Below are 27,014 nucleotides of genomic sequence, written 5' to 3'. Positions count from 1 at the left end.
GCGAAACTGTCTCGGCGCGGCGTTTGCTTGCACGCCGTCGCTTTGACAGTGGTGTAACAACCTTCGTGAGAGTCGTGCCGTGCCGTGCCGTGTCGTGTCGTGTGTCGTGCTGTAAATTATAAATAAAAAAAAAAAATACAGTCGGCCGCCGCGGTATTTTCGAAAAATCGATCGCGGTACTTGGACCAAATTCGCGGTTCTACTGCTAGTTCAAAAGTTCAGCGAAGAGCTTACGACGCACCTTTCAGTTTCTCATTTTTTTAAATATTAGGTAAATTACAGACGTCTTGATCTTGAAATTGAGAAGATATCATTCAAAGTTTTTCTCTCTGACAAATTTATCGCGAAAGCGTGACAAATCATCACGGACGTATTTTAAAGCATTTCTTCGCGAGAGAGAAGCGCGCAGCCGAGCGGTGGATCAGTTTGATCGATGGGACTGACGATTTTAAACACGCTCGCATACGTTTGAGTAAACATTTAGAGACAAGGTTGATCGTTGGCAGACACAAGGGTACCATTATTGCGATAGTCCACGGGCACGCTGTGTGTGGTCTGTGCGCGTGATAAAACTTTATCTGCTGCGACACGAAACTTTTTCGCGGCTACGAAGCGAAGATCGTCCTTTTCGGGAAGTCTTGGTGGTTTCCTGTCCGGCCAAGGATACCGGAAGTGCACATTAAGCAACAAAGAAGAATAATGCATTTGACTGCTCGTGTACGGGTCTAATCGTGTCTCATTTAATAACTCAATTGTAACAATGCTACGGTTCGTCTCGCTTCGTCTGAAGGTAAATCAATTTTTTTCTCTTCGTACATCATGCGCAAATATCATGAGTTTGCTGTTTGGAACAAATACTTAAATTGTAAAGGTTACGGTTGGGACGTATGAGATTTGTATGATTCAAGAGGAAGTATGATATAATTATTGTATTTGTGACGATAATGTAACACTCGATAAAAATTACTGTATAAGCTTTAAATATTTTATTTAAATAATTTTATAAGCTGATGAGATAATTATTTAATTATTTATGAAAAAACTGATTAATTAATCAGTTTTTTCATAAATAATTAAATCATTTATGAAATAATTAATTATTACTTAATTGTTTTATACGTCTATCTATTTTCTTTATTTTATCAGTTTTTTTATTTACTCTCAAAAATAACAAAAAGTCATATTCGTTTTAAGATTATAAAATTTTGATTAACTATAAATCTTGATAATGTAAATCTTGAAATGCGATTAAATAATTATTTTGGAAATTTTATTGTTTTTGGAATCTCATGGATTCTGCTGTTGTGTGTTCGATTAAAAAATAGATTATGTTTTTATCGCTTAATCCCTGAGCCAACTTTTGATTTCACTCTTAAGGAAACCAAAAAATAATACCTTTTTATTTCGTGATAAATATTTTTAGAAAAGTAATATACAAATTGTAAGCTAAACGTTGGATTAGCGATTACATTATCATTGTTGTATTTTTATATAATAAAAAAGCCGCTATCGTGTATGTATATCACGATAAAAATCTTTCAATGTTATAAAGTAATAATAAGTGCGAGTGATTCACGAACTTGAAATTGTACCCCTGAATAGTAATCGACAAGTCGATCATATAATTTTCGCTTGAATGATTCGCATACGATTTACTCGATGACGTATCGTTTCTCAGTTCCACAATCTCTGCATATTCAACGATTTGCAGGATTTATATGTATAATAGACCTTCGTGGAATTAATTTTCACATAGAGATAAATAAATCCTAATACATCACCTCGAGCACGCGAAGGATAAGAAACACGAAAGTAAAAGAAACTATTATGATATATACTTGATACATGCGAAATTGTAAATTTTAGTCTTAAAATAACATAGTGATAAATGATAGAGATCTGATATCTTCAAGTTTCTTCTACTCGTTCTGCGGAAAATTTAAATTTTGAAGAGAAAAATTTCTCATTGTCATTTTATTCTCGACTTTATTTAAAAAACTTTCTTCACAATACACACACACACACACACACACACACACACACACACACACACACACACACACACACACACATACATGCGCGCGCACGCATACTTGCTCTTTTTAAGAATATATTTCTCTTTAAAAAATTACGAAAACATTATAAATTTTTCTATATGTATTTCAAAGTAATATAAAAAAGTTTGGCCTCGATTTAGAACACAAATAAAAAATTATTACAATTTGCAATAAACATTGTTTTTAAAAATTAAAAATTAAAATGAGAAAATTTTCATTTAAATTATACAATAATAATTAAATAGTTAAATAGAGAAATATTAATTTTATTAAATTATTTCGTATGTATAATATTTATTTTATACAGAAAGTATAGATTTCCATTTCCAGTCACTTTTTGCAGAAAAATTTTACATTTAATACATCCTTAAAGATATTAGAAAGTTAATATAATAATTACAGAAACAAAAACTTATTAATAGAAAATTGACCAATTCTGTAAAGTAATGAATGAAAAATATTTATTTCGATAAAAAAAGAACAAATAATCTAGAACTTAATTACTTCTACCGAATAAGATAAATGCCATTGCGGGAAACAATTAATTAAGACAAGTAAATCAAAATTTATCTACATCGAGCTAATTCCTGCGGTCAGTTCTACCATAATACCTTGACAAATTAATTTTTGCACGAATGCAATGCGTGAAATGCACGCGATCTTATTCTACGATTCTCACGTAATCTCATTTTTAGATTTAGTGTGTGCAATTACTAAAATGTTTTTTTTTTATTATTCTTTATCTTTTATTTTTTAACGTGGATGCCGTGGTCGATTTCACGTTTGACATTGGATTGAACTGATTATATACACGTAGTTTTTGTTTAATTTTTGTATGTTGATTGTTTAATAAAATCTTATCTTTCTTCTACTTCATCAATTATTCTCGAATAATTTCAATTTAATATAACGTAAGCTTTTTTTTTTAAACTTGGAAACGCTCGTCCTTCTTACTTTGTCGCAAAGAATTTTATCCTTCAAATCTTCCAAACCTCCTATTTTCCCAATACTCTTCTTTCTTTCAGAATTTTTCAAAGTTATGAAATTCTTCTGGCAACGAAAGATCTACCAAAGGTTTTTGGAGGAAAAAAATTTTTCTTAAAATTAGTACATTTATTTATTAATAATATACTGATAATATATTGTGTATCCACATCTAAAGGTTTACAAAATTTATTTAACATTTTTACTTTTCGTGCACTTTTGGGCTTCAAATCGAAAAATGGAGAAGATTGTTTGTGATTTTCAATTGGTTATAATATAACTCTCGAGTAGTCTTCGGTTAATTCTCAGCGTGGATGCGTCTACTTGGTACTACAGATGTTTCGAAGCAATTAATTGACTAATCGAAAGAAAGAATTTTATTAATGGATACTAATTAAAAAGTTCTTTGGAGCATTTATATCAAGTGCCAAGGTCTTTGGGTTTGTTTATCGTTGATTGTTAATACGAAACTCCAGATCTTTCAAGCATGCATTTACTTCATCAATTACTTTCGAATAGTTAATATTTTCTATAATGTTGGAATCGAAGAACGCTCGTCTCTTTTGCTTTATCGCAGGGATTCTTCAAATCTTTTAAATATTCTTCTTTCTTCCAAAATTTGTCAGACATATTAAATCCTTCTGATAAGAGATCTATTAAGAGTATAGTCAGGATTGTGAAGTAATCTATAAAATATTAGTATACTAAGAAACGTAATAGTGTCTAAAATATGAAAGATAATATTAGGTCATAAAAGTAAAAAGTATCCGCGGTTTTTTGTTCAATTTTTGAATGAAAAAACCGCGGATACTTTTTAAATGATCCAATAAATTGAAAAATGTCATGGTGTCATCCGAAGGTAGTGAAGATTTGTTGCGATCTTTGAATACATCTTTGGCAGTCTTTTCAATCTTAAATTTGTGAACTTTATCGAATTTAGTCATGAGATTGGATATTTTATTTTCGGTTAGTTTAGTAATATTAATCTCAGATTTAGGAGCTTCAGGTGATACAATAATATTGATTTTGGATTTATGATCCGTATAAGAAATGGACTGATCGATTACTTTCGATGAATAATTTTCCTCGTTGAGCAAAGGTATTTTCACTTTGGGAAGAACTTCCAAGTACGGTTTCCTTTGTATTTCTATCACCGAGCTTTGATCTTTTTGTGCTATTTATTTTGAATTAACTTATCTTCTTCTTGTTCAATGATCTTCGGTGGAAAAGTCGATTACAAATAAAGGTCATTAGATAAAACTTCTTGCATTATCGAAACAGGAATTACTGACGTCTTCGTTAAACGTTTATTCATAAATGTATAGAATACTACTGCTAGGAGTAACATCACAACCAAACTGGAAAATGTGTATAATAGTAAAATTTCTTGTTTGATGAAGAAGTAACAGTCTTAACCATCTTTTCAATCTTTCAATCGCGAAACACACCGTGCAAGACTTTTCAAGACTATTGAAAATTTAAAGTATATGAAGGTGTTTTTATAATTTGATGAAGCCTATGTCGAGAAACAATAAATAAAACTGTTATCTTAGGAATGAGACGATTTGTTTTGATGACAATATGAAAGCTTTCCGAAGAAACAATATTAAATGGAAAACGATAAGTGAATAACACAACACGTAAGAACACAAATAAAAGAAAGAATTTTATATTCAATTGAAGCAGATGCTTAGAATATTTTTATGTAAATTTAGAAATACATTTTTCAGTTTTATAAATTTACGTGCCGATTCAATTTATAGAAAATTTTGCAATATTTCAAGATTCTTATTATTATTATTATTGGATTAATAAACAATGTGATTTGTATTATTTTGAACTTTAATTTATAACTGCATTTTAAGTCTAATTAACAAACCGAATCGACGCACAGTTTATACAACTGAAAAATATATTTGAAAATTTATATATAAATATTATTAATAATATTAATATTAATATTAATATTACATAATTAATATTATTAATAAGTACCAAGTACCTCTTAGACCGAAGTAACATTTTATCTTTGAAGAAAACTCTTTAAATTATTAAATAGTCTGAAAGTTTTTTGGTATACGATAAAATACTAAAATAATAAAATGTTTTCATATTTATCATTTGAATATATAATAGAAACATAATGGATGTATAAGTACTTAAGGTAACTTTTGTTTTTACAATATATTTGAATAAGAAATCTAGAAATACATTTTTAATACGATGCATAAACTGATTAACAACGTAATTAGTTATTTCCAAACATGAAACTCATTGTTATAAAATAATTAATTAATAATAATTTTGATAATTTTGGCCTAAAATCGGGATAGCTTTAGCTCAAATTTTGACAATAACAGCATATATGTTCTAAATCTGAACATAAAACATCTTAAAGACGTTCTGAAATGTATTGTGTCTTAATTTTGAATATATGTGTTGTCTAAGTAATTATATTTTTGAAAACTTGGATCAAAATTATTTCATTTTATACGCGTCGCAAATTTTTTTAAACTTCCAATTACAATTAAAATATGTTCTTTGTAAACTTTTATTTTTTCTAGTTTATTTTAAATAGATGAGTATAACTTGTTTTTAAAGAGTTTTCAAGAATTAAAAGAGTAAATATTTTGAATTGATAATACTGATAGTATTATACAATAAATTTTTATTTTATTAGTAATATTAAATGTTAAAATATTTTTCGTGCTTGGAATATCAATAAAATAAAAATATTTTCTAAACACAATACATTTCGCATAATTCCAGAAATATTCAAAGCTATATGTCGGCAGTTCTTATATTTTTTCAAAATATTATTAGTGTTTACGAGTACAATCGCCGGCTAAATATGAGAATCTGTTATTAACGCGCAAAAACAAGAGTGAATTTACGTCAAACGACTGCTTCTATAAACAAGAATTTTTATTTTACTGCGAAGGAAACTGTGAAACTTGAAACGAACGGGTTGATTTGAGTGAGGTCGCATATCATTCGTGACACGGTCGCATCTGCTAAAGCGATTAATATCACCGGCAACGTGGAACAGCCTGATGATTTTCCTGTTAGCTTTCCTGTGCCGGTGGGTTTGAACTTGGAAACTGCATTTGACGCATAATCGCTCATAAGTCTATCGCAAATGTAATCATGATGCAACAACGGCGGATGTTATACTCGTCACTCTCTTAGACAACGTGATAACATTTGTTTTCTGCGAATATCCTGTTGTCTTTACGATTCGCTCCATTTCTCTCGATTAAAACATTAACGTGCAAATAATCTATTTTATTTCTTGATTAAGATTTTCTTCCATCAAACGTCGCGTTTCATCGAATCATTTCATTAATTACAAACTGATACTCAATTATAACTTTACACATTTGTTGTCGGTTGTACGTCAATCGCGAATTATTTAATTGCCACATCGATCTTTTCTGTTAATTAGAGCGTGGGCGTACCTACCGACAATTAGCAAGTAGGTCATTCGATCGTTCGCTAGGTACGTAAAGGGGAAAGCATAAGCGCGGATTCATCAACTGCTGTCGGCATGTTTCATCGATCGGATGGTATCATCGAAAATTCCGCATCGTATGAATATAAACCAGGCGAAAATCGATCTTCTGAATGTGCCGTTCAGCTTGTTAATTTTCTGCCAGAAAAGTTCATTGATTAAGGTCATTTATCTTATAACGAAAAATATCTTATAATAAAAGGAACTAATATTTTAATATAATATGAATATAATTTGATTTAAAATTATATCTATGAGATGTAATAAAAGTATGAAATTAAATTAATTAATTAATTAATACAATATATTTAATTCGAAATGTTTATTCTTTCAATTTTCTGGATTCTTTTAAACAAGATATATATCTATTTAAATAAACTATAAATAATCTAGGTAATAAACTTAAATAATCTATTTAATAAACTAGAAGAGATAAAAACTTTAAAAATATATTTTAGTCGCAAACAGAAAATTAAAAAAATGTTTGCAATGCGTTTCATTATTTTAATTTCAGCACCGGAGAATATAAGGGATTAAATATCGATGTTACGACATTACAATATTACGCAATAATCGACGAGCGAGAGAAAAAAGCGGAATACCTGGCAATTTCGAAAATGCTCGAAAAATAAAACATTGCGAAATTATTATATTGCCATAAATTATATTGCCTCGACGAAATATATAGATCTGTTTTTTATTTATAATTATTTACTAAACTGTACCATAACTTTCTTTTTCGCTTCCGTCAAACATCAAACATATACTTATTTCACTTTAAGTTCCGAAAGTTTATACTAGTTCAGCTATAGAAACAGATATACATATATAATTGACGAACTTATTGATTTTGAAAAATACATTATGGATATCAAAGAATTTCAAATGTTTGTCCCATTATCTACATTTGCCACAGATACGAGAACGATACGAAAAGTATCAAAACACTTGTAACGCGAGTGAACTTCGAAAGCCAAACTATACACAAACTATTCGTTTTACATATTGAGATAACCACAAAGAATGGAAAGAACGGTTGAAGTATCTTCTTCAAAAATTCAGCTATAGCTATAAAGAAAATAATTTTATAAGAGCTATAATTGAGCTATCGATAAATAATTATGTAGGATACTTAGATTACTAGGATTTCAAAACTTTTTACAACATTACTTGAGTTTCTTGCATGCAATAAAATATTCTCAGATTTGTATTTAATTAAATTTTTATTTTAACAAAGTCATTCTTACCAATTCATCGTATAAAGTAATGCTTGTCAAATTTGTCTAAAGAAGCTGTTCTCAGCAAATTATACTCCAATAATAATCAAAATGATTGATATTTTAATATTAGGATTGAAAATCGAAGCTTGAACAACAATGATTTGTATTATAGTAGCTGCCAGAAGTTTTCGATCAAAGAGTATTATAATTTTATTATATTGCTCAAATAAAGAATCTTTATAAATAAAGATCTAGATACAAATACTTAATATATACTAGTATTTAAAATCGCATTTTTAAATAGATTGTAAGTATAATAAGAATTTCATTAATTTATAACAAACTAAAGAACAAATTGACAAAAATTATAGTAAAATTATGTTGGCCGGAAACTTTTGACAGCTACTGTATCTTTCATTTATGAGTATAATAAAAAATAATATCTTTCATTGATGTGCTCTGCGTGAAATATAGAATGGGTGATATTTTATCTACTTGACAGCTGTAAGATAAGGCAACTATCAGCGTTACGTCATGGGCTAAATGTTAAGGGTATTGAAACGGATACCGTGTCCATGGAATCACAAATGCAGGCTTAGTGTACACACACACACACACACATATATATATATATATATATATAAAATATATGTGTGTGTGTGTGAAATTAGACCACAGCAACCGTGCGTGCAGTTAGAGCTTTAATGTTCTATAGTGCCACGCGGGCCGTTCTCTCCAATTATGAATCCACTTTGCCGCAATTTTCGATTTTCTGGGTCAATCTCGGCACGTCCGTAATTTATTGCTTTCATGTTTAAGACATTTATATGATTTTAGATAATACTGAAATGACAGTTAACATTCCGTATACATCTATGACTATAATTTCTGGATTCTAACAACGTTTCTACTGAATAAAAGCGTACGCTTTAATATCCTTTTAGAAACGATTGTTTTTTTTTTAAATTAATATAACTAAATTGATATTTTGAGCGAAATCGAATATTTAAATTAAATATTTCAAGCTTTCATTCTGAATCGAGCAATCGCTTTCTCCGCATCATCAATAAGAAATACTCGCAATAATCGTACGTTTTTCGCTATTCATCGCTCCGCTTTCGCTTGCATCGCTTCTTTCCCGCTTTCATTTACAATCAAACGTACGCCGATGCTCGTTGACGCATACGTGCGTACGACCGGAGGGGGATTTTACTTGGAGGTTTCCTGTCTTCGTCCGGGATATGACGATATCCCCCCTGCTCTGCCAATGGCGTAAGCATTCAGAAAAATGCTCCAATCTAAACTCTAGACTTCTAGCAATCACATATTTTTTTTCTTCGGAAACAAAGAGATCATTTCTGTAGTTTAAAAATACTGTGTAATAATAATAATGCTGCACTTAAATTTATATGCAATTAAATTTATTTGCATTTAAATTTATATACAAAGGATAAATGTGTTATTAATATTTATTGAGTCTTTGTTCACCCCCTTCATCTCTCGGATTATTTAAATTTTTAAGATTGCATTGCACATAAATTGTAAGAAATAAATTATTCTCTAATATTTGTTGAGAATGATAATAGCATATTATGTCACTAACTTTACAATGTGCATTCTTCTCTCATTTAATTTCGCAAATATAAATAAATTCATGTGCTGTTTGAACTCTCATAGCCTCCTAATTAATTAGCAGTATCCGGTACGAGATTACATTTTGAACAACGACTATTTTTATTCCCACTATTGTTTATTTTGAACTGTCACAGAAAAGAAACGGTGCATAATTGTCATCGCTGTACGATTGTCATATAATGAACGTGAGAGAATTTCTCATCGCTTAGGAAGATGTAATTCCGTAATATTAAGTTGCCAATCAAATTGACCAACAGATTTTATTAAATTCATGTTTGAAGACGTTATATAGTTAAAAATATTTTTTATATTTGTGTTACGACCAAATTGTTAAAATATTGGCGTTGAATTTTCACCATGTCCGAATGTTAATTTAATATAAAATAATTTTGTTATTAAAAAAAAATATTTTGTGTTAAATTGATGTTCAACATTTCTTAGTGTTAAAATAATACAATTTAAAGATATATACATAAATATGTATTTTAAAACGTAAATTTTAAGAAAAATGAATAAAATCTTAATTTAACGTATTATAAGTATTAATTTTATTTTAAAAATGTGTTCAATAATTTGCTTCCAAATTATATCAGTATTTACGTGTTTTTTAAATATTTTTATATTACTTTCTAACATGTTTATCTTATGTTAAATTAATAAAACAACAAATAATAAATAATTAATAAAATAACAAATTTGGACGGATTGTTTAAATCCCTTGTGAAATACATTAAATTTAATACAAATGTTCTAATTATAAATTAATAAATAACATAATCTCTTGATCATCAGATCTCTGAAAAAAAGGAACCATCATTTTCCCTTGCACTCCTACTTTTACATTTTTATCATATTTATTTATCAACGGAATATAATAAATTTCTTTTGAGGACATTCTTAAAGAGACTCTTCACTCATACACTTCTGTAATTCCTGTGTTAGTAGTCTTTAAAATCGCTACCGCAAGTGGGTTACGATATCTCGCGGGATTCAAATAACTATCTTGAATCCACAAGAATCATGTAATTTACTTTTTCAGTAAGTCGAAAGCACGCCGGTACTCTCTCTTCTTGAAACTGCTTTTACGAACTTTCTTGCGAAAAGCCGGTTATACTACACGGCAATGCATCCCCTCTGTCCTCCTTGTTTATCGGATGTATCGAGTTCTTGTTTCCGCTCGTCAACCCCGATAATTACTCCGCTTCATCGATAAACGGGGCAGGGTCACCATGAGGGAGGCTGGAACTGCTGGGAGTCATGCTTAGGCTACGAAGATGTCTTCTACGTATCGTGCACGCGCATATATATATATATATATATATATATATATATATGATTTAAAGAGCACATTGTGTCCTCATGGGGACTAGGGACACGCACTGTCTCTTGCGTGCCTCGATGAAATTTTAGCCGCGTGCACGTTTACCATATTAAGTACGCGCACTAATGCGTGCCGGTGTTCGGCTTGTCAGGATCGCATCAATCCTTGTCTGGCGACATCGTGACTGGAATGATGCGAGGACAATTACGCCTAGTCAGAGAGAAATGGAAATTATTTAAAGATATTTTAATTCGTGATTATTTATAATAAAAGGATATAAATTCACTGAGTTCTACATTTTGAAGATGAAATGAGTATATCATATAAAAGCATCGATTTGCTGCCATGCTAAGCCATTTGTTTCAACAAATTTTATTCTTTATAATTGAAGCAATAGAAGATCTTTTTTGTTTGTATTTACATTATGCAGTTGGAAATAAGTTGAACCTAGATTAAGAATTAACCGTGTTGTGCAACTGGGTCTAAGAAATGCTAGAATATCCATTTAATATTGAAATATTGAAATAACACAATCATATTATGTTAAATTAACATTCGGATATGTTAAAAATTCAACAAAAATTTTAACAAAAATGTTTTTACTAATACTATGTAAAAAGTTTTGCCGAAGGAGTAGTTTTTCCGAGGATGAAGAGTAACTAATTATTGAAATTGTTTCGAACTTTGCGTAGAACTACTGAATATTAAAAGGTAAATTATACCTTATATTTATAAATGAAGTCAACCAACACTGATGAAGTGCAACTTTCTTCCTTCTTAGCATACCGTAATTAATATATTTTTAATTATTGCGATGTTCATTAATATGGTAAAGATGGAATATGTGGATATCTTCAGTGAAAAAATAATCTTGGTATATATCTTCTTTAAAGAAATACGGCCAGACATTTTTTTCTCTGTACTACATATTGAAGACACAAGTTACGATAGTTTTTGTGAAGCTACGCCTGATGACATTTATATCGTACACGACGCGACGCTTTGACGTATTTAGGTAAAAAAAAGACTTACTTCTCTTTTATATTTATTTTGACAGAAATTTATTTTCTTCTTGTAAAAACGAATTTGTTATATTCTTTGCATGCATTAATAATTTTAAAATTAGATATTTTTCAGGACATTATTTTTCTAATAAAAAAACGTTCTATTTTAATATAAAATAACAATTTTTGCACTGACAAAAAGTCTCATTTCAACAATTATGAATTTCATTTGTTTATAATAAAAATTGTACTTAATATTATTAAAAGTTATTAAAGAAATCAAATTATTGCGGAACGGTTCTTGTTAAAAATAAGAGGTTTACGAGTTCGTGAAATTATTGCGTCGCATTATATAGATGCGCAAGAAGTGATGTCAAGCCGGAGAGTTGTGTGTAACGATGGGGAGATCTCAATTGATTTGCTAGAATTGATGCACAAAAAGGCCTTTAATAGGCGTCAATTATCCTCGCCCACAATTTCCGACGATTATCCAATCGTGGTATTGAAAGAGGTGCAAAAATCTCCCCGCAACAGCATTTAAGTCGACCATTGCAATTGCGAACACACGTCACCGTAAATATGTATGACTGGCTATGCATAATAAGAGGGTTTGATACACTTTATTTTAATCAATTGGAGAAGCTTACCAAATATGTATTTCAAAATATTTAATTCAAAAGACATAAAGAGATATGTATGTATATGCATTAATAGTATAATAATATAATATATTTGGATTGTTAATCTTTTAATATGCATGCATTATTATATTTTTAAATAAAAAAATGAATTAGTTGAATGTCACGCAGGTGATATTCAAACAAAAAATATAAAAGCAAAGCCGACGTGTACTCACTGTCAAATAAAAAAAGAATAGCTTCTCTTTCATGATCCTGTTCATAGAACTTTTTACTTATAAAACACTCAAGAATAATGTAATATTCATAGATCCAAGATAAATTTTTTGGAATGGTCTACTTTTGTATAAAAGGGATCAAGACCTAGTTTTAACTATTTCCAGTTAAAAATATTTTAAAATCAATGTTAAAATATATATATATGAGAAAAGAATAATTAAATACTATTAATTTTTCATAAGATCTCAAATAAAGAACAAAAAAATAAAATACTAGTCTATATTTGCTTCTTTATAAATTCAAAAATATATTTATAAGGATATATATGGTTGCGTTTCGTTATTCATTGCAAGTACTAAAAATTTATAATATATGTTACATAAACTGTAGATTTTCAGTACTTGAATAACGAAATTTTATATTTTATATTTTTATTCTAATAACACTAAATATTATCATTTACCATTGAAATTCTTTATTAAAAATTTTAATACAAATGTATGGCTCAATCCTTTTTTTAAAAATCTATTAAAGGAATAACGTTGCAGATGACATTTATATATAACAAATCATCTCAAATCACAAGTCATTATCAAATCATTTATTTTTCCATAGAAATTCTTCTTTTTATTAATTTCTCTCTCGTTGATGAAACGCTCGAAAATTCTATTTAATAATAAAGCATTCTTTATAATCCTCGATCCTTGTTGCGTGAGAAATGGAATCGAACGTCAATTAATTATAGCGGAAAAGTTAATGGTCATAGGGCACCGGCCCTCTGCGGGAGATCGCTACTACGACATTTCCATGCGGCATGAAAAATCGAAGTCGGTCACATTGAAGACGTCTGTTTATACGACGAGCGTTGACCCACAAAGGCATTGGTGCGAGCTAGAGCGATGCCGAGCGATGCGAATGCTAATTCGATTAGCTTTCCCCCGGGTGATTCGATCCATCCCGAGCGACGTCGGTCACCCTTACGCGACGTCGACGTCACCCCGTTGGTCCGTGAAATGAGTAAGTAGTAGTATTGGTGCCGATAGTAACAGTGCAAGGCACGTGGTATCGACCACTCTGCATTTATATCCATCTCCCGCACGTGTACCAATCTTATTATTATCTGGGATAACGGTCTTGCGAGGGATATCAATTCTTTCGGATGGCGAATCAATCTATCGAACACATCGTGGAATCGATAATGTACACGAAACTTCGTTTCGTGCACAGCTTTCATAACGTTCCATTGTGCATTCTATTATTCGCAGTTGATTGTGCGCGTTACCATTCCTCTCGTATCAAAGACTTCATTACGTGAAAGTACATCGATCTGTAGAGTATCTTCGATAAATAGATATTTAGGCGTGTCTAAATGCGTGCGAGTTTTTTTGTTTGCGATGTTAAATGAGTTCAATATATAGCTTTTGAATAAATATTGAAACTAAGATATTAGTTTGAGGACTAGCGGCACAAAAGTGCCGCAGGAGTTGTGTGCGTCATCCTCGGTGTTTTCAGAAGAAGAGGAAAATATTCATGATTTATTAAAAAGTTAACATCAAATAAAAATTGTATAATTTTTTGATATGAATAAACCATCATTTTTAAAAGAAACTTTTTTCTTTTTAACGCTCTATATATAATTCTAATCAAATTTCTACTTTAATATACTCGAATTACATATTCGTTTCTAATTTGAAAGATTATCCCTCTATGGAAGTTTAAACGAAAATTCTAAGCGCGACCTTTCGCTCAGCAGTTAAAGTAAAGTGGCCATATAAGTTCTGTAATTTATCGTGACAGATTCGCAGGAAGAAGCCTCAGAAATATATCTTGATATCGGTATCGGAATGGCTTACAGTCCCATCCGTAACTTTTTTTTCGAATCGTGATTTCTTCGTAGTCTTCTTATTATCGATTCGATCTTCTCGTGCATCTACCAAATTGTCCTCCTCTACGTTCGATAAATCGTTGCCTCGAGCTACCTTTTGTTTTGCCGCTTCTAAATTTACACGACCAATATTTCGATATACTCGTTTGGCAACCCCCTCTCGTTCAAGCGCCATCTCGCTACCCTCGCTGCGAAGCAACCCCCATCGATTTTCCGCGCGCGCGAGCGTGCCGCCGCCGCCGTTGCCGCCACCGTTTTACCAAATAAGGGAAGGACTCGCACTCCTAGAACGAACAACCCCCCCGACCTACAACATGGCCGGCCACCGGATGACAGTTGTTGCACCCATCTCGCGTGCCCGTTGACCCCGTGACGCTCCCACCGGCGTCCCGTTCAGCGTGCACCTGTCGCCGTCATGTGTTCGCGCCGTCGGCGCCGATTACACCGCGATTCCGCGACGGTGAGCCCGTCAAACGTCACGCGATTAACGCCACTCGGGATTTGCGGCGTGTCCTCGTAAATAGCCTGCTGCCAGGATTCCACGAGTCGAGTTCTTGAGGCGAGCCAGCCGCTCGTGCGAAAGTAGATGGCAAACATCACAACGATCTCGTCAATCTGTGACACTGTAAATATTCTATGCATTTGATTCAGCGACGTTATTCCTTAACATTGTTACTGTTTTTGTTTACATTAACTTTAAGCACAGCTGGACTGGACCTTCATTTCTGTTCATTTCTAATCTCAGAAAACACGGAAGTATTTAAATACGATTGTTAAATGTAGACGTTAGAGGAACTGGCTTCTAATGTCCATTTCTATCTTGTTGAATGTAGATATTGACTTTAATCTCAATTTAATTTACTCTTTATTTTTTTCAAATTCTTAAAATTCAAAGATAAGAAAGTAAGTTAAACCGAGATTAAAGTTAATCTAAATTGGTAGAAATTGATATATTTAAATCGGATTTGTTCGAAAACATTTGTTTATTAGAAATTTAATTCGTCAGTTTTTTATTAATTATAAACAAAAATTAAAGTAATATTTCGGAGATTGAAATTTTCATAATACTGTAATTGTAGTCTAAAAATTATGTGTATGTGTGTGTGTGTTTGCGCAATAACTTTATTCATCGTCAATCAATCAGGGAGACGCTTGAGATTTTTGATGTGCAAGTTCTTTGAACTCTACTCTTCATTTGCAAATGCACGGTAGTTTCGGCATCGAAATGGGAAAATCGTTTTAGACGAATTGTCGGTTTATTGTTTTAGTGCAATAGTATAAGAATGTCGCGTTAGGTTGGGATTCGCAAGCGCGTAGCACTTATTATGGATATTAGCGTAGATAGAGATGTGGAACTCGTCAACAATTCATGTGAACGACGCAAGTGTATTTATTTTTAATTACAGTGCGTCAAGGCGGTGAAATTTTACAGCAATGTAAGTTTTCTTTCAGTAGCAAAGTGACTTTTAACGTAAATAATTTCTTTCCCGCTTATTCTATCGTGTTTTTTGTTACAGAAAAGCTTAATACCGCCTTTAATTATAAAACATCTTCAATTTATTCCCTCAAAAGAGTTACTGATGGTAATAAGAGTCAAAGAAAAAGTAACAAAATTATAAAATTGTTACAAAAATAAATATTATTTTTCATTAAAATTGCTTTTAACTTATTTTTTTTAGATATAGAACGTTTATGTCAATTTTTTGGAATGTTTTATATTATGGCTAAAGTTATATTCCTGAAACTTCTGAAAGTACTACAACTCTTTCTATACATTGGCAATTAAATTGTTTTTTAGCAATTGTTATTGAAAAATACTATATATTGATTTATTACAGATATATTTTTAAAATTTCAAAACGCACGTTTTTTTTTATATTTATCAAAAACATATAAGAAGGAAATATGTAGATGAAAAGATCACGAATAATTGCATATAAACGAATATTGCAACAGATAGTCCTTGTTTCAAACGTTCCGCATTGGAGAGCACTCGAGGAATGTCAAACGCAAATATTTATTTTACATTGCAGCTCAATTCGGCTATTTACGTTGTACATCGGTATTTAGCTCGGAGTTATTGATGAAATGCCTTATTACAGTTTAATGGCAATTCGGATATTATTATATAGCAATATGCTATTTTTTATAAAACTATACACTGAATATATTTAAATAATAATATATTATTCATCGATTCTTTTAAAAGTACATATTGCTGCTTTCAAAAGTGACACAAACAAATATAATTTTTGAGTTTACCATGAATAAGCCAAATAAATATTACCCATTTTTATCAAAACTTAAAAAATCGTCAAAATTGTCACAACTCAAAAAGGGCGATTTAAAAAAAAAATCATCAAATTATTACAATTCAAAAAGATGATTTTCCAAGATTTTATAAGAAAAAAAAAAATGATATTTGATAAAGAATATGTTCTTTTTGATGATATTATTTGATTAGGCAATGGTTTTTTGTAAAAACAAGTTTTTCTTTCTATAGAATTTAGTTTTTTCAGTTGTATCACTTTTAAAGTAAGAGATATATGTATAGATACATGAAAAGTTTATATATTCAAAAATTCAATTTTCCAATCGCATTCAAACTTCAGCGATCGATTATTTTAAGGGAAAGGAATTTCAGTTGTAAAGTTGTATTTATAAACTTTTTTAATATCAACCTTTAATATCAACAGCAGATACAAATTTTAATGAAAAAGATATCAAGTTTGACTGGAAAAACAAATTCTTTCTTTTTTTTCATAACTGTTCTTCCAAACAAGTTTACTACTAAGATCGCGTCGATCAAATTTGAATCGCATTTTCATCGTGAAAATTATCTATGTATTTGTCACAATAAAAATGTTAATATAAATGTATATATTTACTAGTTAAAATGTATGCATATATACTAATTTGATAAGTAATATAAATGTATTCATAAGCAATGAAAATTAAACTTTTATAAATAGAAGTATACATTTTCACACCTGATTTAGTAAAAGTACGAAAACAAAATACACTAAATTTAAATAAATCATCAATTATTAGCAGATGTACATGCCAATCACATAACTTACACTGGAAAAGGGCCTGGTTGCATTAATTGAAATTCTGATTGAAAATAGACAAATCAGAATTTTCTAGTTAAATTCATTTAGTTGAGATAACTAGAATTCTGATTGATATAATCAAAATCTTGTGCTTTGTTCATTTTCAATCAGAAATTTTTCTCGTTAAATTAATAATATGCCATGCCTGTTCGTGTTTAATTTAAAGTTAAGGCTCCTGAGTAATCACCTCAGCCATATCGAATCGTGACGTCATAAGCGATAAATGGCACATTAATTTCTTTTTGGATACCATTTGTGAATAAAGAATTTGAATGAACTGAAATAATAAAATCGCTTTACTTTAAAATGCTTGTAAAATGGGCCAAGACTATCCTTATCTTCCTTGATAATCAATAAATAGTCAAAAAAGGTTGATATGAAGTAAAAATACGTATGCGCATTGACTAAAATTAATAAATGCAATTTACGTGACTTCCATGAAAGAGGAGTGTCATAAGATTCATAATTCAAAGTTTGAAAAAGTTCATTTGAAAATCAATAAACTATTTAAGTAAGATGAGTAAATAATAGATAAGCAACAGATGAGTAAATAAAAGGACACTAGAAACTTTATCAATGTTAAACTTTATTATAATACTTCACGATTAAAAACTTTTTAAAACCAAGTTTCATGATAATTAAAATAATTTTTTATAATTTTGTCCGTCATATTGAATCTTTGGCTCTTTTATTTTTTTATCTCAGATTCGAATAAAGCATTATCAAATTACTTTATAGGTCAAATTTCATAAAAATTGAACAAACATTATAAAAGAAGATGACTCCAAATTTACTGAAATATATATTATTATTGTGACAGATGATTCGCGGTATTATGCTTTGACTAATGTGTTGTAGCAAATGTAAAAATTTCAATAAATGAACGTATTTATTAGGAATAACAGATATTCTTATTTGTAGTTGACATTTTTCCTAAATTTTATATAAATGCATATCTAGACTAGTAAATGTATGTAATTAGGCTTTTACTGTGACATATCCATACGAATCGGAAACTTCAGCATTCCAGTCTTTGCACAATATACGATTATTTTCTCCGAGAGAAACCGAGAGGCTCGACGACCGAAGATGACGAGCGCAAAACGTACTTTCGGGCTGAAAATAACGTCGCCGGCACGACGGAACGGGATGGAATCTCGCCGTTCGCAATTTTAGAAGCTGTAAAGCCGATCACAAGTTCTCTTGCACGCTGCAAGTGACAAGAGCGAACTCGGTCCTCCCAGACGTGGTTGCTCTCTCGTTCGCGCGGCGTAAAACGTGATCGCGACGTTCCCACGTGAGTCATCGTTAGATCTCGGTGTCCTCGGCGCGAACGGCTAAATGGAACCCCTTCGCGAACGCTTCAGGTGAGGGAGGGTAGATCCCTTCGCTGAAAATGATCAGCGAGATTCATCTCCCAGCCGACGAGTTCGCAGAATCCATTTGTTCCGCGGTTATCGATGCGGATACGCGTTAATCCGAGTTGTCTAGGCGTGCACGTATGTCGCCTATCCGGAATTAACGGTTCGATATATATATATACATATATGTATATATATGCATACATTCTGAGTGAATATATACGCTCAAACTACGGCCTGAAATTTCAATTTCATTGTAGTCTCGGACTCGTGACAAGTTACTACTCATCGCGTCGGTTTCAACCTCAAGCAGAAACTCAATCACATTATCTTTCAAGTATTCTGCAAGTATCTACGAGATATAATTCTGTGATTCGTTCTTTTTGCAAGAAAAGAAATTATAATATAAATTGTATTATAATTGTTTGTTTTGATATGTGGAATGTTCTAAAGAATTTCTGGGCTTTAACTTCAGTGTTTCTAATATCTTTCCAATCGAGTTTCTTTAAACGGGATTCTAATAAATAACTATAATACATAAATTATTAATGCATTTTTCATAATCCGCTTTATTAATAATTTAAGTTTCAATTCAAAATTCTGAAAGGGTTCAATTTATTGAAACGATATCGAGGATTCTGTACGTCTATTGCTTCATATAATATGGATCTTATTATATATGTACGGAGTGTTGTATTAATATGTATATATATTAGGCATTACGGATTGCTGGGCAGATTTCCTGAAGTCTATCATAATTGGAACGTTGCAAACTTTATTAATATAAAGGTGCGTGAGCCACTTGATCAGTAAGTTTAATGGTATACGTATACCTACGTTGTCATTACGTACTGAACCGTGCCTACCTCTGCAAAGTCTCGCGCAACTGTCTAATATATTACTGCAATACCCTGTACATACATATATTTCATAAGTTTACTTTATACAATAAGCATTTGTTTTCATTTATTTATATCACTGAGACATAATAAGAATAGACTGCTCATTCTTATGAAGTTGTCACTATATTATTGGTTTAAAAGGAACTTGAATTATAATCTCTCTCTCTTTTTTTGTTTTTTTATCTCTCTTTCTCTCAAATATCGAATTGAAGAAAGATGTGGATAGAATTGAAGAGAAATACTGATATGTTCAATTATTTTTAAAGGAGCACTGATGCTAAAATTAGAGAAGTCTATGATTTGTAGGCATAAATTGTTTCTAAATTGATCAAAATAATTAATAACTAATAATAATTTTTTTTATATTTTTGAATAATGTTGTAGTGTCACAGTTTGTTCGATCAAATGATGATTTGTGTCGAATCGCAAGAAAATTCGCAACATGTAAAATTGCTTTGACTTGCAGATGCCTTTCACGTTGTAAAGTGACTCTCATCGAAAGAAGCTATACACTTACGATGGGCAAGCTTTTGAGTCTTTTGGCTCGAGATGAGTCTACTTGTTGCACCCCTCAGAAGTATGATGTCTTCTTGGATTTCGAAAGTGAGTCGTATGTAAAAATGATATTTCGTGAAAAATTTCAATCTTAATTCTAAGTGCTATTTTTTGTGTTACTTGCTATGTACTAATAAAGTCTTGGCACAAGTATAAAGCATCCATAATTTATTGCATTTCCTTAGAAAAGATTGTAATAAAATCGAAAGAAAAACAAAAAATTGAAATTGTTAAAATACAAATAGTATTCTTTTAATAAAAAATTGTTTTAATTTATTTTTTGTTAAACATAGAATATTTACATCTTTTTGTGAGAATGCTTTATACTTTTGGTTAAAGCTGTACTATACAATGTAATAACTCCACATTATAAAGAAATAAATGTATCTTCCATAATATCGAGATGTAACAAAAGCTTTTGCATAGCAAAGAGACATACATATGTTACTCGATAATTATCGATCTGTCCTATTTGTCTGTTCCACAGATGCACAACCGTCGGACATCGAACGTGAAACATTCGAGGCGGTGCAAAGAGTGTTGAAAAATTCAGAGTCCATTTTAGAGGAGATACAGTGTTACAAAGGAGCTGGGAAAGAAATCAGAGAGGCGATCTCGGCACCCACGGAAGAATGTCAACGAAAAGCGTACCTAACTGTGGCACCTCTTGTAGCGAAACTCAAACGATTCTACGAGTTTTCCTTGGAACTCGGTACGCTTGATTAATCATATTAACGATAAGTTTTTTTATAAATAGCGATGTTACACTTTACTTCTTAAAAGTCCGATATCGAATATTGGAAAAACTTCTTCCTGTACCCGCGGAATGCTATTAGCCATATTTGTGGTATAAGTTAATTATATATACTAGATACTGATGGTTATCGAAAATACAAAATGTGGAAAACAGCATTTTAGAACAGAACTGATCTTTACATTCGATATTCTTATTTTTAATGAATATTTTTTAAATAAAAACATGTAAAGTAGATTAATACAAAAAATACAATATTTGAATTTCTAATTTTATATTTTGGTGTTTATTAATTATCCTAAAGTTAATATGAGAAAAAGAAAGAGAGAGAATGTGTAAAAAAAATTATAAATTAGCCATTTAGTTCTCTATCAAGTCTCGACATTATTACATTATATGTTAATTTTTGTACTGCTTACTTTTAGGCTACATAATATTACGTATAATTAGCTATGTAATAATATATGTATTACTGTGCATTAATATTGATTAATTACACGTAGCTTGTCTAAAATTATAAACAACGTTTCCATTTCACATAAATAAATTTGGATATTAAGTTCGACAATAATTTTTATTTATGTAGAAAGGATCGTACCGAAAATTCTGGGACAATTATGCTCGGGAAATCTTTCACCGACGCAACATCTGGAGACGCAACAGGCACTAGTGAAACAATTGGCGGAGATATTGGAATTTGTACTGAAGTTCGACGAGTATAAAATGAAAACGCCGGCGATTCAGAATGACTTCAGCTACTATCGTAGAACATTGACGAGGGCATCGTTGACGTGTCAGGACAACGCCGAAAAGGACCTAGTTGTTGGGAACGAACTCGCTAACCGAATGTCCTTGTTTTACGCCCACGCAACACCCATGCTTCGAGTTCTGAGTCACGCGACCATTACTTTCTTGATAGACGTAAGTGGTATCGCCTCTCTACATTGTTCCCGTCCGCACGATCTCCTATTGTTATCCGGACAATTATTGATCCGACCAGATGCTAACTGATGGCAATTAGACGAAATTCTGCGGTTATCCAGGCAGTTTCTCGGTTTATCCCTTAATCATTCCGATTAATTGAAGAAATAAATTTAGTTTCTATAATTCTGTTTCCGTAACATTATTTATTTCATCGCAATTAAACTCAAATATAATAATTTGATCGATCAGTGTATCTTAAAAAATCGTAAATTTATTATTTGTTAATAATTTTTGGATTTATATTAATAATTGTATAAAAAAATATATTTATTTATATAAATATATGTATAAAATTGATTCTGATAAACAATTCAATTTTTTCTTCTATGTTATGAAATAGAAGAGTAAATATGAAAAATAGCGTCAACATTGTAAATCCTATTTATTTTATTTGAAATTTCAAGACTCTTATTAATTATTCTGACACATTTTTTTTTCAACACTGTTGCAATGAATCGTGAACTTTCATTCATATTGATTGCAATGACAAATAACCGCGTTACGTGATCGACATGCGATGTAATGGCAAGACGGACAGAGAAAAAAAACTGTCGGCAATAATAATGGCTCTGCTGAACTGGAAAATTGACAGGTATTCTAGCCTGCGATTTAAATTACCCGAGCTCTATATAGACTACAGACAAGTAAACGTGGTACGGATGTATATACGAGCCTGATATAACATGCAAGTTTTTAATCAAAATCGATAACGAAACAATACTTTAATTGAGTACTACCTTCAATGTGCAAATATGCATTTCATGATAACATAATGCCTTTTAAAAGCGAGCTTTTCAATAAATATAAAAAAATTTATATTGAGAATATTTGTAAATTCGCGCACGCACGTGCAAAATTGCCACGATATTACGTTTATTATACTTGTAAAACTATATATTTTTTTTATTTTTAGAACGAAGACATAGCCAGGGAAAACATTACAGAAACGCTTGGTACAATGGCAAAAGTATGTCTTCGAATGTTGGAAAACCCGTAAGTATATCTATCTACGAGTTCCATCAGTATGCAAAGAGAAGAGAATTGTCTTAAAAAGCAGGAATTTCTTCGCGAAGCTAATTTGGGAAATATCTTCTACTAGGAATTTGTTGGCGCAATTCCAACGAGAGGAAACTCAGCTCTTCGTCTTGAGAGTTATGGTAGGTTTGGTGATTCTCTATGATCATGTACATCCCCAAGGTGCCTTTGTAAAGGGTTCAAACGTGGATGTAAGTATGTAAAAAATTTTGTAGTAATATTTTAGAAAAAAGATTTTTTAACCAACGTTAATAATCCTGATTTCGTTTTTTGTAATATAATATATGTATATAATATAATATATATTTGTATAAATAATATAATGCTCCTAGTATACAAAACTGTCGATAATATCACTTTAGTGAAAATAATTCTCATAACATCTCGTATTTGTAAGAATTTGTCATATTTTAAATTTATGAAAATTAACAAAAATATCTTAAACTTTGTTAGATCTTATAAATTTCCTTTAGAAATTACATAATGAAAAATTTTGAAAATCTTAGAGAAGTCTTCTATTTCAGAATTCACATATGAAGAATACCAGAAAAATATATTCTTTCTTAGCACTTCTGAAAAATATTTCATTTTTTTTTAATTCAAAAAATAAAGATTTCTCGTTACATAATTTCTAAAAGAAACTTATAAAATCTGAAAAAATAAAAAATTTTTCGTCGTCACAAATTTAAAATATGACAAATTTTTAAGAATATAATGAGATGTTAAAGGAATTTCTTTACTAAAGAATATATTATTGATAGCTTTATAAATATTTATTATAGAAAGCTACAAATAAGAATCGCCTATATATTCCTTCGATCTTATGTATGGTTCAAATCTAACAGGTCAAAGGCTGTGTGAAACTATTAAAGGACCAGCCGCCTTGTAAAAGTGAGGGCCTTCTGAACGCCCTTCGCTACACCACAAAACACTTGAACGAGGAGAACACGCCAAAGAATATAAAGAATTTGCTCGCCGCATGATTACCGAAGCAACGCGGTTGTTGCATCAGAAGCTGAGACTGCTGACCGCACTTCCTTGCAGATACTTTTTCGCGGTATCGTTTCGAACGACCATCTTTGTTAGTTCCGCGTTTAAAGTGCAATCCGCGTCAGGCTTCCTTCTTGCATTCGTATAGCGAATGGTGGACCACACGCGTGTCCTCGATAAAGCTCTATGTCGAAAGCTGCCCGAAAACTGCCGAGACAGTTGAAGTCTTCGAACAACAATCATTAAGTGACACGATAACGTAACGATCGATTTTGGCGAAACGATCATTGCGCGTTTTTTTTTATTTTCTTACTGTTCTTCTGGGGAATACATATGTGCGATTATTACTATTCTAAAAGAAATTATTGTTGCTGATATTACTATTAAACGTTGCGAACTATTGCCGAGGCACTGTCGAATCTTCCACGCTTCATTCATCATTTTGATTAAACATTCATTATTATTATTCCATTAATATTTCCCAATAGAGAATCCCGCAGGACCTCGGTTTGCGAAATTTTCCAACGACAAAGAAAGTTAGATAGAATAAAGCTACAATAGATTTTTATGATAACAGATTGTTCCCTGTAGTAATGTTTCCCTTGGTACAGTGTTCCAACCAAAATCGTCTATTGACATAATTTCCGGCCGGACGGGATGAAAAGTTAATTAGAGCATATCATAGTGTATTTAAGGTAACGTGGATTACGGAAGTGTTACGAAGAGAGCTTTAATCACGTTATGGATATTATGGAGATTTTTAGCTCTTGTTTTCTTTGTTGAATGGCGGGCGAGAGGGTGGATTGTGAAACTGTGAATTGCAGAGTCGAATATTGCCGAATCACCGAGTATAATCGATAATTTTATCGGTGAACTATTTGAAGAGTATTAAATATTATATTTGTACGCGATCTGGATTAATTAAAATCTGAAGTCACACATTTTGTAATTTTTTCGTATACACGCGATTGAAGGTAATAAGAAAACCAAAGATGCTTTTAGTGCATAGTAAAGCTACGAGAACATCAGAGATGTGATTTATTATTATTGTATTATTATTGTATCATTATTATTATTGATATTCTCATAACGAGCGATGCTACAAAAGTTCTATTTATAATAATTAACAAACTCACATGTAACCGCGATATATTTCAGCGGTATTACGTCATTATTTATATATTGATACAAAAATATTTCCGACTATGTGCAAATAGTCATCGCATAACATTGTAATATTTTGTCCTTCCAACATCGATATATTTTTTTGATTTTTTTTTATCAATCATTTTATAAGTTGTAGATTTTATTGCGTCAAGAATTATGTTACCATTTCTTAATGTTCTTAATTAATTATAATCTTCAAGTAATTTCTTGTAAAATTTGGAAATATTATGTTTCATTTACTGAAACAAATTTCAATTTGTTTTCTAAATGACTATTGAAAATTTTGCGAATAAATACCGGACTAATGAAACAATCAAATATTTCAAATTTTTACTGTCGTATTAAAAAAATTTGTGATAAACACACATTTAAGACCGTTTTTGTATGTATATGTGACGTAAATATCGGAAATGAATTTGAGGAATTTTCGAACTGACTTTAGCACAAAACATCTTCTTGCGCGTTTTAGAGATTAATACCTTGAAGACTGCTTGCCGACCATAATGTGGAATCTTGTGTGAAAGTACACGTAACCGGAGATCACACGTTTACGTAAGAATTTATCGTGAAATGTTTATTAGTAGCGCGAACCTCAGATACTCAAAGTACTGTATATACAGATTGTTATAACATATTATCGACATCCGCAGATATTACTGTTATATTGGCACTTCAGCAACAAGTGCCCTGACTTATTGCCTTGGTAATTTTTAAGGAAAAAAACAAAAACAAGAAACAGTATTTAGTTATTTTTACCGTTCGTTGTATGCTTCATTTTGTAACGTTATTCAATGTCAATTAACACGAGGAATATTATTATCGCACGCATTACACGCACGCACGTGCGCAAATTGTACTTGAATTAAATTAAAATCCCCTGAAACACTCATAAAGTCTGCAATTATTTCAGTAATTATTATTTTGATGAATCAGTTCCTTCCAGGAAATGCTTCTATTGATAAGTATCATGTACTGTTTTTACAAAACATTTCCTCTTCTCTTATTACTGATTTATAATAATCTGCTAAAGCTCGCATCACACGTACATATTATACATTGGAAACTGGAATTGCAAATTAGATATTAGAATTCGATCAGTCAGATAATTTTAATTTTGATCTATTTTATGTCTTACAAATATTTGATAAATGTTTTATAAATACTATATACTTTTCTCTATATATGAAGATAAATGACTGATATCTTTTTAATATATATATTTTCATCTTAAAATACCACGATTGAATATTTATTTTTTTTTATTTTACATGCAATGCCTTATTTAAAAGAAAAAAATCTCGAAAAAATTTTAAAAGGTCAACTTTATAGAAAATTTCATTAAATTTTAAAGCTTACTTACAATTAGTTTGAAAGTACACATACATAAACATTTTTGCCTAAAGAAAATTTCTTAAAATTATATAAAATTATTTTATTTTATTGTTGAAAACAACAATCCCATCCTACCTACTCATATTCTATTTATTTCCGATCTATTCGATTTTTATCTATATATAGCTACTCATATTTTTATCCTCCTACCCATATTCTTTTTACATACATTTATAGTTTCGACGGGGATTGTAACCAGAATTAAGAAAAGTATATGCAAATTTATGTTTAAATAGCGACCGTTTAAGAATTTTATTAAAAGTTTAATTTACGAATTTTATTTAAAG

At 30.8% G+C, this 27,014-nt stretch overlaps 1 protein-coding gene across 2 annotated transcripts; it reads left to right on the top strand.

The window, feature by feature from the left end:
• On the top strand, positions 1 to 26,228 carry LOC105152879 (CYFIP-related Rac1 interactor B). 2 transcript variants are annotated; one of them, XM_011067408.2, is made up of 7 exons: positions 1 to 790; positions 20,317 to 20,453; positions 20,893 to 21,117; positions 21,746 to 22,080; positions 23,057 to 23,136; positions 23,243 to 23,369; positions 24,024 to 26,228. In XM_011067408.2, exons 2-7 carry the CDS (start codon positions 20,369 to 20,371, stop codon positions 24,159 to 24,161), a joined length of 990 nt encoding a protein of 329 aa, XP_011065710.1. In that variant the 5' UTR covers positions 1 to 790; positions 20,317 to 20,368; the 3' UTR covers positions 24,162 to 26,228. The 2 variants fall into 2 exon arrangements, with proteins under 2 accessions (XP_011065710.1, XP_011065711.1); XM_011067409.2 differs by lacking the exon at positions 1 to 790 and adding an exon at positions 14,762 to 15,099.
• The last annotated feature ends 786 nt before the right edge of the window (positions 26,229 to 27,014 follow it).

Source organism: Acromyrmex echinatior, chromosome 10 (assembly GCF_024713525.1).
Source record: "Acromyrmex echinatior isolate Ae372 chromosome 10, ASM2471352v2, whole genome shotgun sequence".
In the NCBI taxonomy this organism is placed as follows: Eukaryota; Metazoa; Arthropoda; class Insecta; order Hymenoptera; family Formicidae; genus Acromyrmex; species Acromyrmex echinatior.
Note: the sequence above shows the minus strand (reverse complement) of the source record. Positions and strands in the feature narration are given on the sequence as shown.

Coding starts and splice junctions, on each gene's coding strand:
- LOC105152879 (XM_011067408.2), top strand. CDS start 20,369: ATGGGCAAGCTTTTGAGTCTTTTGGCTCGAGATGAGTCTACTTGTTGC. Junction 20,454..20,892: donor TGTCTTCTTGGATTTCGAAA/GTGAGTCGTATG, acceptor TCTGTTCCACAG/ATGCACAACCGTCGGACATC. Junction 23,370..24,023: donor TAAAGGGTTCAAACGTGGAT/GTAAGTATGTAA, acceptor CAAATCTAACAG/GTCAAAGGCTGTGTGAAACT.